Here is a 16716-nt window from a genome sequence, read left to right as displayed (position 1 = left end):
TACAAAGACTTCAACACTGAAAAATTGAAAACACATCAACTAAAATGTTACTCAAATAAAAGAATCTTCAATATTTTCCAGCTCACACACTGGAATTAGAACTTGCTAACTGGGTAATGCAGAATTAACGAGGGAGCAGTTAACACCTTCTATAAACAGGTGCCGTGGGCTCCCATGTAAGCTTTTATCAGATACATTAGTGTATGATCTGGAAAAAAAATAATCGAAATGTGTTAGAAATGGGCTTGGTACATGGGGAGGTCCCACATTAAAATGTTAAAACACACTAAGCTCATTTCTTAATGATTTTTTTTAATTATTTGTACCCTGTGCTTTCCCACTCATGGCAGGCTCAATGCGGCTTACATGGGGCAATGGAGGGTTAAGTGACTTGCCCAGAGTCACAAGGAGCTGCCTGTGCCTGAAGTGGGAATTGAACTCAGTTCCCCAGGACCAAAGTCCACCAGCCGAACCACTAGGCCACTCCTCCACTGTTGCTATTATTTGAGATTCTACATGGAATGTTGCTATTCCACTAGCAACATCGGCCCTTGCAGATCACCAATGTGGCCGCGCAGGCCTTCTACATCGAATGTTGCTAGTGGAATAGCAACATTCCATGTAGAATCTCAAATAGTAGCAACATTCCTTGTAGAATCTCCAATAGTATCTATTTTATTTTTGTTACATTTGTACCCTGCGCTTTCCCACTCATGGCAGACTCAATGCGGCTTACATGGGGCAATGGAGGGTTAAGTGACTTGCCCAGAGTCACAAGGAGCTGCCTGTGCCTGAAGTGGGAATCAAACTCAGTTCCTCAGTTCCCCAGGACCAAAGTCCACCACCCTAACCACTAGGCCACTCCTCCACTGTTGCTACTATTTGAGATTCTACATGGAATGTTGCTATTCCACTAGCAACATTCCATGTAGAATCTCCAATAGTAGCAACATTCCATGTAGAATCTCCAATAGTATCTATTTTATTTTTGTTACATTTGTACCCTGCGCTTTCCCACTCATGGCAGACTCAATGCGGCTTACATGGGGCAATGGAGGGTTAAGTGACTTGCCCAGAGTCACAAGGAGCTGCCTGTGCCTGAAGTGGGAATCAAACTCAGTTCCTCAGTTCCCCAGGACCAAAGTCCACCACCCTAACCACTAGGCCACTCCTCCACTGTTGCTACTATTTGAGATTCTACATGGAATGTTGCTATTCCACTAGCAACATTCCATGTAGAATCTCCAATAGTAGCAACATTCCATGTAGAATCTCCAATAGTATCTATTTTATTTTTGTTACATTTGTACCCTGCGCTTTCCCACTCATGGCAGGCTCAATGCGGCTTCTTACATGGGGCAATGGAGGGTTAAGTGACTTTCCTAGAGTCACAAGGAGCTGCCTGTGCCTGCAGTGGGAATTGAACCCAGTTCCCCAGGACCAAAGTCCAACACCCTAACCACTAGGCCGCTCCTCCTCCACACCCTTACCAAAAGGGTCCCTACATTTTTTTTTTGTTACATTTGTATCTCACATTTTCCCATCTATTTGTAGGCTCAATGTGGCTTACATAGTACCGGAAAGGTGTTTGCAGACTCCGGTGTGAACAAATACAATGTGATGTTGTGGTAAGATCAAGTTCATGTGGTACAGCCACATTAGGAATCATAGAGCGGTAGAGTTGTGTTATGTCCATTACGTGCTTTAGTTTTGTTGTGTGGCCGAGGTCAGGCATTTAAGTTGGATCGGTAGGGTATGCCTTTTTAAACAGGTTGGTTTTTAGTGTTTTCCGGAAGTTTAGGTGGTCGTACGTCGTTTTCAAAGCTTTTGGTAATGCTTATGTAGGAAAAACTGGATGCGTAGGTAGATTGTATTTAAGTCCTTTACAGGTTGGGTAGTGTAGATTTAGATGTGTTCGTGTTGATTCGGATGTGTTTCTGGTTGGTAAGTCGATTAGGGGCTTCGCCATAGATAATTTGTGAACCAGAGTGCAGATTTCGAAAGCAATGCGTTCTTTGATTGGGAGCCAGTGTAATTTTTTACGGAGGGGTTTTGCGCTTTCAAATCGTGTTTTTCCAAATATAAGCCTGGCTGCCGTGTTTTGAGCGGTCTGAAGTTTCTTTAAGGTTTGTTCTTTGCATCCTGCATAGATTCCATTGCGGTAGTCTACGTGGCTTATTACCATTGATTGTATCAGGTTGCCCATGAGTCCATGATGTTCAAGCTGGCGATTTTTGTCAGTTTAGTTTTGTAAGGAATGTATATTACGACATCGTCCGCATAGATGAAAGGGTTAAGGACTTGGCTAGTGGGGTCATCATTAGGTTGAAGAGGATCGGTGATAGCGGTGATCCTTGTGGTACGCCACAGTCTGCTTTCCACGGTGATGATATGTTTGAGTTTGATTTTACTTGCTATGTTCTTGTGATTAGGAAACCCTTGATCCAGTTAAGTATGTTTCCGCCAATCCCAAACTTGTCTAGTAGTCTTATTAATATATTGTGGTTTACCATGTTGAATGCACTAGACATGTCAAATTGGAGGAAGAGGATGTTTTTGCCTATTGCTATTTCTTGCTTGAATTTGGCTAGGAGAGAGAGTAGTACTGTTTCGGTGCTATGGAGGGGGCGAAATCCTGACTGTGATTCGTGTAATATTGAGAATTTGCTTATATAATCTATAAGTTGTTTGGTTACCATGCTTTCCATCAGTTTGACTACCAACAGGATAGACGCTACTGGACGGTAGTTAGTGATTTCATTTGTTTTTTCTTGGTATCTTTTGGTATCGGGGTGAGTAGGATATTGCCATTTTCCTTAGGGACGAGACCTTGTTGGAGCATGTAATTTAGGTGGGATGGTGAGGTCTGCTATGAAACGGTCAGGGGCGGATTTGATTAGGTAGCTGGGACAGGTATCTAGTTTACAGTGAGTTTTGGAGAACCTGCTGATCGCCTGGGTAACTAATTCGACGGTCAGGAGGGCAAAGCTTGACCAGGTTCTGTCAGCCGGATATGCTCCAGAGGTTGGGTCCAGCTCGTTAAGGAATTTTTCGATCTCAATGTTGTCCTGAGGTAGCATGTTGCGTAGGTTTACAATTTTTTTTTTTGATTCTTGTATTTCATAGGTATCATTATAGGAATTGTCTAGTTACATCTTTTGTCATCCACGTAGAACTTTCGAGGCTTAGGTGGAATTTTATTATTTGTATCCTGACCAAAGCTCAGGATAGGGATCACGACTAGTGAGCATGAATTGAATAAAAAGAGAAATTTATACTGGCATTTCTCCTAGGACAAAAGGGTGCTCAGCCTTAATCTCAGCACCAGGGCTTATGACGGTGGAAGAAATAGTGAAGATCCTTCAGGCGGAAAGCTACATTGAGAAGAATGGGAAAAAATAGTGGAAGGCGAGGGGAAGGGAAAATCCGAAATGAGCAAGAGGAGAGGTGGGAGAGGGGACTTACAGTATTACAAATTGGACAGACAAAAACAATCCTACTACAGATTTTCGGAGGTGAGAAGGTAAGGGTGCAACATAGAAGGATGAGAGCATGATAAGGCAAACCAAGTAGCCAAGTGAAGAATAAAGATAGGAGAGAGATCAGGAGATGGAGTAGCATAGTATATGCTCTGGATGTCAGATTTCACTTTGATAATGTCACGGTCTGTCTCGGTTGGTCACTTGAATATCAGACACAGACCCAAGAACTGAGCCCTTATGCCGATCCCAGGGCAGAGAACCAGGCCCGGAGGCAAGGAGTCTGTCTTTGAACAGGCAGTCAGATAGGCCCAAGGCTTCATCTCGGTGACAGCTGTTCCCCAGAGGTTGAGCCCCTAGGTTCAGGCAGCCGGCAGGACTTCAATGGAAATTGGGATGGAAGAGACAACCTAGGAAGTACCTGTCTTGTCTGTGAAAAGACAATAGAGATCCTGATCAACCAGTAGTGAAGGCAGGCCATGGTCCAGGCAGGGTCCAATTCAGGCAGAGGTCGAGGCAGGTTGCGATCCAGGAGACGAGTCAGGTTCAGGCAGAGGTCAGGACAGTTGGAGATCCAGGAGACAAGTCAGATTCAGGCAGAGGTCAAGTCAGGACAAGTCAGCAAGAAGAAACACACCAACACAATCCAACAAGGTTGCAGCCGAGGCAAAGAAGCAGTGAAAGATTACTGGTTTTAAAGCTGAAGGCGTCTGACGTCAGTGGAGTGCATACCCGCAGGTACAAGCCCAGACTGTAGACGCTGTGGACTGTAGGCGCCCAGACTGTAGATGCGCTGAAATGTAGGCGCTCAGGAGGGAAGGAATCTATGTGCATAGCATCTGGGTCAGCAGGTTACACTCCAGGTTTGTGACAGATAATCTTTCCTTCTCTAGTACCCAAGTACAGTTAAAGGCATAATAGCTAAAGTGAGCAAGACCACAACCCATATAAAGGGACCATCACTGTATCACAGAAATATACTGATACAATATTATATATCAAAAATCATTCTAAAAGAGTACTATAAAAGGGAACAAGGCCAGAGGAAAAGGAAACAAGGCGGAGAAATAAAAACTGTGAATGCAGAGGTGGCACTAATAGATGAATACCTGAAAGAAGTGAAGACATCAAAAATAATGAGAAAACTTATCCTCCAATGAAAAACTGAAAATAGCAGTAGGACAAAAGCTGTGGTGATACAAAGAAAATAGAAATGAGAACTATCAAAATAAAAGATTTAATTGTAAAGGGAACTGGAAAAGAACATTAGTGCAGTTAACACACCACCAACTGAAATAAACTGAAACGTTCTTGAGAAATGTTTCTGAGGATCCAATAAGACATGACAGAAACAAAATGGCTACCCATAAGGCTCACACCGCCTTCCGCTCTTGGGATGTCTATTACTGGAATACAATCATGTTTATTGATTACCTGGTAGGCATGGATGAGTTTTCATGTTCTTACATCCAGCAATTTGAAATCTTTGTGGGATGGGCCCAGACTACAGTTTTAAAACTGTAGGGGAGTGAAGGAACTAGAAATCAACTGATGGACATTGTGCTAAACAGAGAAGTAACCAACCTAGAAAGGGATCTAGGCATCGTTGTTGATGATACGATGAAACCCTCTGCTCAGTGTGAGGCGGCGGCTAAGAAAGCAAATAGAATGTCAGGTATTATCAGAAAAGGAACGGAAAACAAAAATGAGGATGTTATAATGCCTTTGTATCGCTCCACGGTGCGACCGCACCTTGAATACTGTGTGAAATTCTGGTCACCGCATCTAAAAAAAGATACAGTTGAATTAGAAAAGGTACAGAGAAGGGCGGCAAAAGTGATAAAGGGGTTGGGACGACTTCCCCACGAGGAAATGCTAAAGCGTCTAGGGCTCTTCAGCTTGGAGAAAAGATGGCTGAGGGGAGGTCTATAAAATAACGAGTGGAGTGGAACGGGTAGAAGTGAATTGCTTGTTTACTCTTTCCAAAAATACTAGGTCTAGGGGGCATGAAGCTACAAAGTAGTAAATTGGAGAAAATATTTCTTCACTCAATGTGTAATGAAACTCTGGAATTGGTTGCCAGAGAATGTACTAAAAGCAGTTTAACGGGGTTTAAAAAAGGTCTGGATGGCTTCCTAAAGGAAAAGTCCATAGACCATTATTAAAATGGACTTGATGAAAATTCACTGCTTATTTCTAGGATAAGCAGCATAAAATGTTTTGTAATGTTTTGGGATCTTGCCGTACTTGTGACCTGGATTGGCCACTGTTAGAAACAGGATGCTGGGCTTGATGGACGTTCAGTCTGTCCCAGTATGGCAATACTTATGTACTTATGTAACACAAGAATTAGCCCTGGTAGACCAAACACTGCTAGACTTTCTCCCTTCTCTCGCTCACCAAGCAAGACCCCAACTCACAGTCTGAATCTCTGCACAGTTTCTCCCCTTCCCCCAATGAAGTTGGATCCTACCACACTTTCAGTCTCTCCTCCCTCAAACTGAGACCAACCACACTATCTATCCTTTCCCAGGCTCATCAAGCAGCATTAAAAAGCATTAGAATCAATGTATTGACTCCTACTGTAGTCGGCATGCCGGCTTCTCTAGCTATTTAGCAAATGCTGGTATATTCACAGGCTTAGAAATGATTCATGCTTTGACACAGAATGTCAAGGCCACAGCAGAGGACCAGCTATACTGCAATAGAACTGTAAGGAAGAAGGGTTCATATCATGTTACAACTTTTGTTGAGGAATTGCTGTATTGAATTGCTCTCTGTCAGCTGACATTAATGTTTGAATGTTTTATTATGTTGTATATGTTTTATTACTGTGAATGTAGTTTTGTAACTCGTTCTGGGCATTGTTGGGTGGGTGGTCAAAAAATAAATTGAGAAAATAAATAAATCAATATTGCTATTTGTAGGATTCAGTTTGCTCTCTGCAACTGTACCTCATTGACTGTACTTACGCTTATGTTATTACAATTGTTATACTGTTAACAAACTTATAAGTTTTATGTCAAGCTGTACCTGCTGTACACTGCCTGGGAGGAATTTCTTCAGAAAGGTGGTTAAGAAATCCCAATAAACAAACAGACAAGCTGGAACCCACTATACTAGCTCCCCTCCCCTTGAAAACAAAGCCCACCATATTTTCTTATAAACCCCACCCACCAACCCCACTGTACTTTATACCCAGGATTCCTGTCTCACCTCGCCTGAATACCGCTGGCCATCCACAGTGTGCTCAGAGCCGGGGTTGGCGTGTGAGCCCCAGTGAAAATGCAGCTGTGCAGCACGATACTCCTGTGGTAAGCCACCATTGATCAGCAGAGTGTCTGGCAGGTCCAGAACCACTTGAGGAAGAGAAACACACACGATGGCATTAAATGCAAAACGGAAATTACGTTATCACATGGCTACACATTGAGGCCTAAAGGCATAAGAAAGACAGAGTTACCCATCAAGATTCAGAATGGAGATGTATAAGTGTGGCATGTGTGTGTCAGGAAGTGTGTATGTGTGTGAGGGTGGGAGGAGTTCATGGGTGTGTCGGGAAGTGTGTGTGTGTGGGGAAAGGTGCATACATGTATAGGTAAGGAAATGCAAGATTCCAAGTGGAGGCGTATGTGTGCGAGGGTGGGATGTATGTGTGTCAGGGAATGTTTATGTGTGCATGGGTGAGAGGAGTGCATGTGTTGGTCTGAGAAGTTCTGAGAGAAGAGGACATATTTTTGGATAAGTAGATATTATTTTGCTCTGTGCTTTGGTAACTTAAATAAGTTTTTAAAAAGGCAAACTTTATTAACTAATCTCCATATCCTTTTCCTCATAGTTTTAAATCTTGAACTGTCTGCCATAGCATTAATAGATAGACTCTAGAAGGCACAGCAAGGCCTAGTTCAATCTTCATAACTATCCCTCCTCCCCAGCTTCCATCCACCTCTAGCACATCTCTTCATTTGTAGTCAATTATTCTAATTAGGATAACAAGAGGAGAGCTTTTATTAGAATTTTAATTACATTTAATTAGTTTCTCAGAAGTAAACATTAAATACATTATACATTATACTATATAATCATAAGGCTCTTTACATTAATCTAATATCCCTAGTGTCTTAAGAAGTTTTAATTAAACAACTCTATAACACTAAGATGCAGACTGCAGTCCACCAGCGAGAGGGGTGCTATCCAGTCTTTTGAACTGAGTCTCACATGTATGATTATCTCCCAGTTGGTGAGAGGTTATATGTGTGTGCTCGATGCAAAGAGCTCCTAGCTCTCAGAGAATGACTCTGTTCTCTTGAGGCTAGAGTAATATAATGGAGGAGCTGAGGGAGACAGAGAAGTACATAGAGGACGCCTACAGGGATGTTGTAGAGAAGTCCCACCTCCTGTCTAGCAGCCCCTGTACTGCCTTATAGAAGGAAGGGCTCCTAAAAGGAGAGCATCATTCTCATGAAGTTGGAAGTAATTCTGCAGCCAGGACCTATACACCAGGGGTTGCAATATCCTCTCATACCAAGGATGTATCTCCATCAGCTTCTGCCTAGGAGGGAAGGGTTAGGATGGCTGTTGTAGTTGGTGATTTGATTATTAGGGAAAGGGAAATGGGACTTGATATACTGCCTTTCTGAGGTTTTTGCAACTACATTCAAAGCGGTTTACATATATTCAGGTACTTATTTTGTACCAGGGGCAATGGAGGGTTAAGTGACTTGCCCAGAGTCAGAAGGAGCTGCAGTGGGAATTAAACTCAGTTCCCCAGGATCAAAGTCCACTGCACTAACCACTAGGCTACTCCTCCCTGTGCATTGTTTGGAGGGTGGTCAAAAATAAATTGAGAAAATAAATAAATCAATATTGTTATTTGTAGGATTCAGTTTGCTCTCTGCAACTGTACCTCATTGACTGTACTTACACTTCTGTTATTACAATTGTTATACTGTTAACAAACTTGATTAGGCATCTAGATAGCTGGGTGGCTGGTGGACGTAAGGATCAGCTGGTCACTTGCCCGTCTGGTGCAAAGGTGGCGGACCTCATGTGTCACCTAGATAGGATTTTAGATGGTGCTGGGGAGGAGCCGGCTGTATTGGTACATATTGGTACAAATGACACAGGAAAATGGATGGAGGTTCTGGAAACCAAATTTAGGCTCCTAGGTAGAAAGCTGAAATCCAGATCCTCTAGGGCAGCATTTTCAGAAATGCTTCTCGTTCCACATGCAGGACCCAAGAGACAGGCAGAGCTCCGAAGTCTCAATGTGTGTGTAACCTGGGTCTCACCCGATTCTAGCTCCGCTCCTGGGCACATAAACATACACCGCTCATTCAGGCCATTCTCACCCCACCCCAATCAGTCTCCAGTTGAGCTGGAAGTGGGTAGCTGGTCCAGAATAGCGATCCGGGGGTTTGGGAGACACTTCTACACTCTCGGTTCCACTCAGCTCTGCAGTCCAGGAACCATGCTACACTCCAGAGGCTTAAACAACAAACTCAACTTTTACTGAACTGTCTGCAACAGGCAGGTGGCAACTTGAATTTATCTCCAACCAGTCATTTAATTAGCTCTTAAATAATTTAAATCCAGACTTCCGTTGCTCCCGGTGGGAACATCTTTACCACTGTCCTTCTGGGGCTTATTTACAAGGCTTATTTACAGAGACGAGACGCTGCTCTGACGGTTTATTCTTCACTTTGTTTTCAAGGATTACCTAAGGCTATAGTTCAGAAAGAGACACATATATTCTTTATACAATTGGATAGAGTTAAAAATCAACACACGGTGAGAAGACTCCTGACGCAGGCCTGCATGGCCGAAACACAGCTGTGTCGAGTCCATTTCTCCCTGCTATCCTTTGGCTAATAAAGTGTTTTAATTTTTTATGAACAAGTGTCATTCTTTTTATTTTTTTATGTATTTGTATTTTTAAATACAAATTTGATATTTTCTTATTTTTTTTATTATTATTTTTGTTTTGTTAGTCATCTTCACTGTTTTGCTTTTTTGGCTGTTGTTCTTGCGAAGATTGGTTTCTTCTGTTTTTTGTACTATGTATATATCCACAACATCTCTCCACCTCTACCAGGCACAGACCCGTCTGGCTGTCCTCCTTCTGTGGATGCACCTCACAGGGCTAAACCCTGGCCTTGAGCAAGCACCTTCCTGCCCTGAACCCTGCTTGTGGGAAAGACTCCCCAATCCTCCCAAAGCTCTTGGCTCCTTCTCTAATTACTGTGAATGGGACAATAATTGCTCCTTAATTTCAGCCGAAATTTTAGTTTGCAATCCAGGAACCCCTTTCTCCTCACTGTTCACTTGGTAGGGGTTTGCAGGGGATCCTAAGACCTCTAGGTAACCAAGAAGCCTATGCATACACAGGCAAAAACTTTTATTCCTCTTAACTCCTCCCAGAACTGTCACTCACCCCACATATGGACTATCTTTCTGCATCTTATTCCCTAATCACTCCCACTGAGCTGGGGCTTCCTCCCACCCAGGGTCCTCCCAGTCACTCCCCTCAGTGATTCTCTACCAGGGACTCACTCTCACTAATTATCCCAATTTAACAGGGGATTACACGTGGTTGAGACGATGGTGCAGGGATGAGGGAATTTGATTTGTTAGGAACTGGGCAACATTCTGGGGGAGAAGGAGCCTGTTCTGAAATGATAGAACATAAGAGTAGCCATACTGGGTCAGACCAATGGTCCATCTAGCCCAGTATCCTGTTTCCAACAGTGACCAAGCCAGGTCACAAATACCTGGCAGAAACCCGAATCCCAGGGCAAGCAGTTGCTTCCCCAGCTCTGTCTCTGTTGCAAGCTATGGACTTTTTCTCCAGGAACTTGTCCAAACCTTTTTTAAACCCAGATATGCTAACCGCTGTTACTACATCATCCGGCAAAGAGTTCCAGAGCTTAACTATTCGTTCAGTGAAAAAAATATTTCCTCCTATTTGTTTTAAAAGTATTTCCATGTAACTTCCTTGAGTGCCTCCTAGTCCTTGTACTTTTGGGCCAAGTAAAAAAATCAATTTACTTCTACTCGTTCTAGACTACTTAGGCGTACTGTACTGTTTTGGGATCTTCCAGGTACTTGTAACCTGGATTGGCCACTGTTGGAAACAGGATGCTGGGCTTGATGGACCTTCGGCCTGTCCCAGTATGGCAACACTTACTTATGTGGTAAAAAGGTGGAAAAAGGATCACACAATCTTGGAATACACTACCGCGCAACCTAAGAATGATTAACGAACAAGCCTCCTTCCGTAAACTACTGAAGACTCACCTGTTTGAACAAACCTACGCAAAGAGCCTAAACACATAGAGACCACACTCACTGTTCACCAATGCAATGCACATCCACTTCTTATCCCTCATCCCGCTATCCAGTCAATCACATATTTATTCACAGAACTTTATACACCAAATGTCTTGGTGTCCAACAATGAATGTTTTTTCCCATTGTCTCTTTCCAATGTTTTTAAGTTGATGTCCCATTGTTATATTCCCAATGATATTCGAATGTCTCGCACAACCCTGTTCAATGTAATCCATAACCTAGTTGTAACCAATGTATCTCTATTATTCATATCTTATTGTAAGCCATACTGAGCCCGCAAATAGGTGGGAAAATGTGGGATACAAATGCAATAAATAAATAAATAAATAAATCTGAAGCAACATAAGAACTGTCAAGCCAGATGCAAAGCACTGATAAAGAAGGCTAAAAGGAATATGAAGAAAAACTTGCCACAGAAACAAAAACTCAGAGTAACACTTTTTTCAGGTATATCAGAAGCAGGAAGCCTGCCAGGGAATCTGTGGGCTAGATGGGCCATTGTTCTGACCCAGTATGGCTATTCTTATGTTTTTATGTTCTTATAGAGTGGGAGGTGTGCATGTATGTGTCAAGAAGTGTGCATGTGTGTGACAGGGCGTGTGCATGCATGTAAGAGTGGGAGGTGTGCATGTGGAGGCTGACTTCCAATGTGCATCGCCTTGCATTTGTCCACATGAAATTTCATCTGCCATTTGGACGCCCAGTCTTCCAGTTCCTAAGGTCTTCATGCAATATTTCACAATCCGCACGTGTTTTAACAACCTTGAATACTTTTGTATCATCTGCAAATTTAATCACCTCACTCGTCATTCCGATTTCCATATCATTTATAGATACGTTAAATAGCACCAGTCTCAGTTCTGATCCCTGTGGCACTCCATTGTTCACCCTTCTCCTTCGAGAGAAATGGCCATTTAACCCTTCTCTCTGTTTTCTGTTCAGTAACCAATTCCTAATCCACAGAAGGACATTGTCTCCTATCCCATGACTCTTTCATTTTCTAAGGAGTCTCTCATGAGGAACTTTATCAAAAGCTTTCTGAAAATCTAGATACACTAACATCAACTGGCTCACCTTTATCCACATCTTTATTCACAACTTCAAAGACATCCCTTGGCTGAACCCATGCTGACTCTCTCCATAAAAGGAAGTTTACTAAGCTGGATCTTAGAAGAGACATCTGTGGCCCAATTCCTAAACCAACGATATCTCTGAGCCACAATTAACAAAGTCATGCCCTTAGTCAACATGAGTCATACAGAGTATCCGTGAGAAAGGCTGAACCCATCTCCCAAATAATTGGATTCTGAGAATTTTCCATAGTGACTTGCATAGAACCCTCTGGAAAATGCTCAATCCAACAAAAGCATATCCAGGCTACATAAAACGAGCCAAGGCTACCTTCTCAAAAGCTTGCTTTAATAGAGTTTCCATCCTATGATCTTATATGACATAACAACAATTCATTTTTATATTTCGCAAAACCTTTGCAGATCAATGCAGATGACAATGTAAAATAACTGGACATAACCAGGAAATACAGTAATGAAATAAACTTACAAAATACATAAAAAATCAACACCTTCCCACTATCACTTCACTGCTCTTGACATACAAATTTCCAAAACAAATAAGTTCTCAAATGTGATTGTGATACCCCGGCCGAGGGTTGTAGATGGCCCTGCAAATTAACCAAGCCAACACGGTATGTAAATGACATTTTCCTATGTCATTGGTACCCACATGTACCAAGACAGCGGGCTCCTCCCCAGCACTATCTAAAATCCTATCTAATATTAGTATATTGGAGGGAGTTGGTTACACATGTGTTTGAGATGAAATCCATGAAGTTAGTCTGGGCTTCGTTCCAGTTACCTGGAGGTCTGTAAAACTGGATACAATTCAAATGATCATGTAGGGCTATATTGCGAATTCTGATTGAGGCAATTTCAAGTTGAGGTGTTATGGACTCGGCAGTGGTTTTGGTGGTGAAATGGGATCGGTAGATTAGTGCTATGCCTCCACCTCTTTTGTCTTTTCTGGTCCAGTGTGTGATTTTGTATCCTGGGGGGCATAGGTCTAGGATTATAGGGTATTTTTGGTCATGGATCCAGGTTTCATTAATGAAGAGTAGGTCAAGGTCTTCAGACATGATCCAGTCTGTTATTGTTGCTGTTTTATTTACATATGGAATTTGAAACCTCTATAGACCGATGATGATCTAGGTAAAACCTGAGCCTGTGAAGCCCACATGAAATGAGTCACCACTGAGGTCTGGATTCAGCCACCAGTATTATTAGGAGCTGCAAACATATGAGTGTAAATTACCAGCACTGGTCTTTGCAGTGGATCACCATAATCTCTGGCATAGCCTCCCAATATACCATATCTCACCCTCCCCCCAAAGGGTGAAATTCCTGATGGATTCTCTGGGGAGGGGGAAGCTAAAGCTGCTGGTCATTCAGGATTGTACTGCAGGCTTTGGATGATAAGGACCGAATATAAGGTCCCCATATAGACCAAATGGCACATATGAAGGTTAGCAACCTTTTGAATATCGGGCCAATACTGGTTAGTAGAGGGCTGTGCAAGATACTTTATAGTACAGAGGTTCTCAACCCAGTCTTTGGGCCACACCCAGCCAGTCATATTTTCAGGATATCCACAATGAATTTGCATGCACTTGTTCTATTGTTTGTAAATCTTTCTCATGCATATTCATTGTGGAAATCCTAAAAAACTGACTGGCCTGATGTGTTCCGAGGACTGGTTGAGAACCCCTGATATAATATGATCTCATAATCTAGTATTGTTGGTCGCTACCTGCTGGCAGGAGAGCTTATATTCTTGTGTCTGGACTGGTCTGGAGGGACGATAAGGAAGTTTTATTGTATTATATTATTATTATTCCTCAAGTTTTAAGACACAATTTCCCAGCAGATAATTAGTCACATGGCAGGACTGTCTCAGTATTTACTCATTCATCTGTATGTCCCAGTTAAGTGGTCATTCACTAATATGTGTGATTCCCCTGGACTGGGAGTGACTTGACCACAGCTGTACGTTTACATTGGCTAATGGGTTGCCCACTCACAGATGTTCTTGCCCTGGGTAGAGGGGTCACTTGTCTTTGATGAGGAGAACGTGCCCACCAATGTTTACTCCCTGGTTATGAGGGTAACTTGATCTGTATAACCAGGGGGAACACTAGTTAGGTACCACTTGTCCACATCTTTATATGTTCTGGTTCTCAGGGTGCACAACCTGAGTAGGGGATCATCAGTTTTGGTTTCCTGGTTCAAGGATAATTCACCTAATGTGCACACCCTAGTTAGTGGTTTACCTACTCATGTGAGCATCCTGGTTAGAAGGTTACTTATCTACCCATGTCCATATCCTGGTTAGGGATAACTCAGGTGTCTACATCCTGTTGAATAGGGTCTCTTACCTGTGTGGCCATTGTTCTTGAGCTTAAGTTTCTCATCCTCAGGCACATCAAATCCAGTTAACACAAAGGGTCCTAGGCTGGGATCATAGACTGTCTCACTCAGCTGAATGTTAATGGGAGACTGAGATTCTCCACCACAGTCATGGAAATCTGATGCCCACGCAATCTGATCTGTAAGAACCACAGCAATGTAAACTTAAGAGTACCAGGAAAAGAGAAAGACAGAGATAGGAAAAAGCTGAAGGAGACTCAATGGCATATTTTCAAAGCACTTTGGGAGGCTAAGTTCTATAGGTTTCTATGGAACTTTGGGAGGCTAAGTGCTTTGAAAATGAGCCATTCCCTGCACCATGTGATACAGTGAGATAGAAGGGATAGAAATGCCTGGGGATGGTCTCTGTTGCCTGCACTGTGTGATAAGTGAGAGGGAAGAGATAGAAATGCCTTGGGGGTGGTGTTTATTCTCTGAAGTTTGTGGTACAGTGAGATAGAAGGGACAGAAATGCGTGGGGATGGTCTTTTTCCCCTGATGTAACTTCCTGTTCACTCAGAGGTGACCACAGTTAAGAAGAGGCAGGTGCCAGCGGCAGGACAGCGTATGGGAATTCTTGCTGCCACTAGTTTTTAAAAAACATAAAAAGAAGGTAAAATTGTGAAACGGGGTGGAAGAAGGAAGAAAGGAGGGAGGGAGATGCCAGAACTTGGCCGGGGGTGGGGGGGGGGGGGGGGGGGAGAAGGATACCATAGCCCTGTATCAGGCAGCATCTTGCCTTGGGCTGCCCCAAAGGAATTGAATGGGCTTCATCGCATTTGCCATGCTGGAATTGCTAGAGCGGCTTTGTAAAAAGAGACCTTCGAGCCCAAATCATCTAGTTTTGTCACAGTCTGTTGAGAAAATTTACAAAGCTGAGGTCCTGGAAACTACCCGCCATATATCAGTCAAAGAAACGTCCTTAGTTGATTCATTCTCCACTTGGGACAGTCTTTATTCCCTGCAGCATGCGATACATCGAGATAGAAGGGGTAAAAATGCCTGGGATGGTCTTTATTCCCAACAGTGACAGGATCCTGTGTTCCTCCCTGCAAGACATTAACAATATTATGCCTTCACCTCTAAGTTTTATCTCAATTTTTTCTGTCTAAAATTTCGGATTTGCAGAAATCTTTCCCACAGTTGCATATCTGGTTCTTGTCCTACTAGTTTTTATAGCACTGTTTCTTCCATTCCATGTGAAGCTGGAACTTTCTATGTGTATATTGATTCATCAGTATAGTCTTCTTTTCAGCTACAATTCTTTAGTATCACTTCAAAAAACATTTGGTATGTTACGACCTACTTATTGTTCTCTTGATGCTTTCCCTTCATCATGGCTGAAAATGCCAAACCTTAATTTTCTCTCCCTTTCTTATCATTAGTAAATCACTGTCTAACTATTGGGCAAGCACAAACCATTTCAAAAGCTGCTGATATATGTCCAATTCTGAAAAAAATCTTCACTCGACCCTGCAATACCTACTCATTACAGTCCGGTCTCAAATTTATGTTTTCTCTCTAAAGTCATAGAAAAGATTGTATTTCTTCAGACAGTATCTTTTGTTGGCAAGTCGACTAGCATTACATCCAAGGCCATCAGGTTTTACACCACATTTCGGTGCCGAGACAGTTCTCACTGCATGATTAAGTGAAATTCACTCCCATTACATAGTTCTTGTAGTCGTCACTTGACTTATTGGCTGCTTTTGGCTTGGTTCACCCTGCTTTGCTTCTTTCTCACATCATCGCTAAGAATTTCAGGGGCTGTAATAGAACTTTTACAGTTACTTCTAAGACCTTTTCTGATCCCCGATCCTTACACTTTGGAGTCCATTCTTTCTCCTCTTTTATTTAATCTATTCTTGAGGTCGTTAGCTGTTCTTATCCAATCATATGATATATCTGCCCACTTCTATGCAGATGATATTTTGTTAGTGTATCTGACAAATCTTCTCTCAATGTCTTTAGACTTTCTTCAGGAGTGTCTTGATGGTTATTTGACCATAGATTTGTCTTAAATGAGGAAAAAACTGTTGCATGATAGATTACCAGCCACCTTCCCCAACTGTCTTGTACAATTTCCTTATTTGGAACTAGTATCCTGCCAGTTGAGTCTTTCAAATATTTTTCTCGATTCAAACCTTTCATTTGGGCCACAAATTTTGCATCTATATAAGGTTGCCTTCGACAATTACAATCGGTCAGACATCTTTTCAATTCTGATATTTTTCATCAGTTTATTCTTTCTCTTCTCATTACAAAATTGGACTACTGTAATATAATTTATTCTGGTCTTCCATATTTAACATTGAAAAAGCTACAATCAATTCAAAATATAGCACTAAGACTATTATATCACGCAAAGACATTTGATAATGTTACTCCTTGACTTTCTATAGAGCAAA

General features: G+C 42.3%; 1 protein-coding gene across 1 annotated transcript in view; it reads right to left on the bottom strand.

Moving 5' to 3' along the window:
• The window catches only part of CA9 (carbonic anhydrase 9), a 230676-nt gene that overhangs the window by 85108 nt on the left and 128852 nt on the right, over positions 1-16716 (bottom strand). The window contains exons 3-4 of the mRNA XM_030192759.1: positions 14278-14448; positions 6696-6838 (exon numbers count right to left, since the gene is read on the bottom strand). Of these exons, the coding sequence (XP_030048619.1) occupies positions 6696-6838; positions 14278-14448 (314 nt within the window). The remainder of the gene's footprint in view (positions 1-6695; positions 6839-14277; positions 14449-16716) is intronic.

The sequence above is a fragment of the Microcaecilia unicolor genome, chromosome 2, assembly GCF_901765095.1.
Source record: "Microcaecilia unicolor chromosome 2, aMicUni1.1, whole genome shotgun sequence".
Taxonomy (NCBI): Eukaryota; Metazoa; Chordata; class Amphibia; order Gymnophiona; family Siphonopidae; genus Microcaecilia; species Microcaecilia unicolor.
This window is presented reverse-complemented; position numbering and strand designations above follow the sequence as displayed.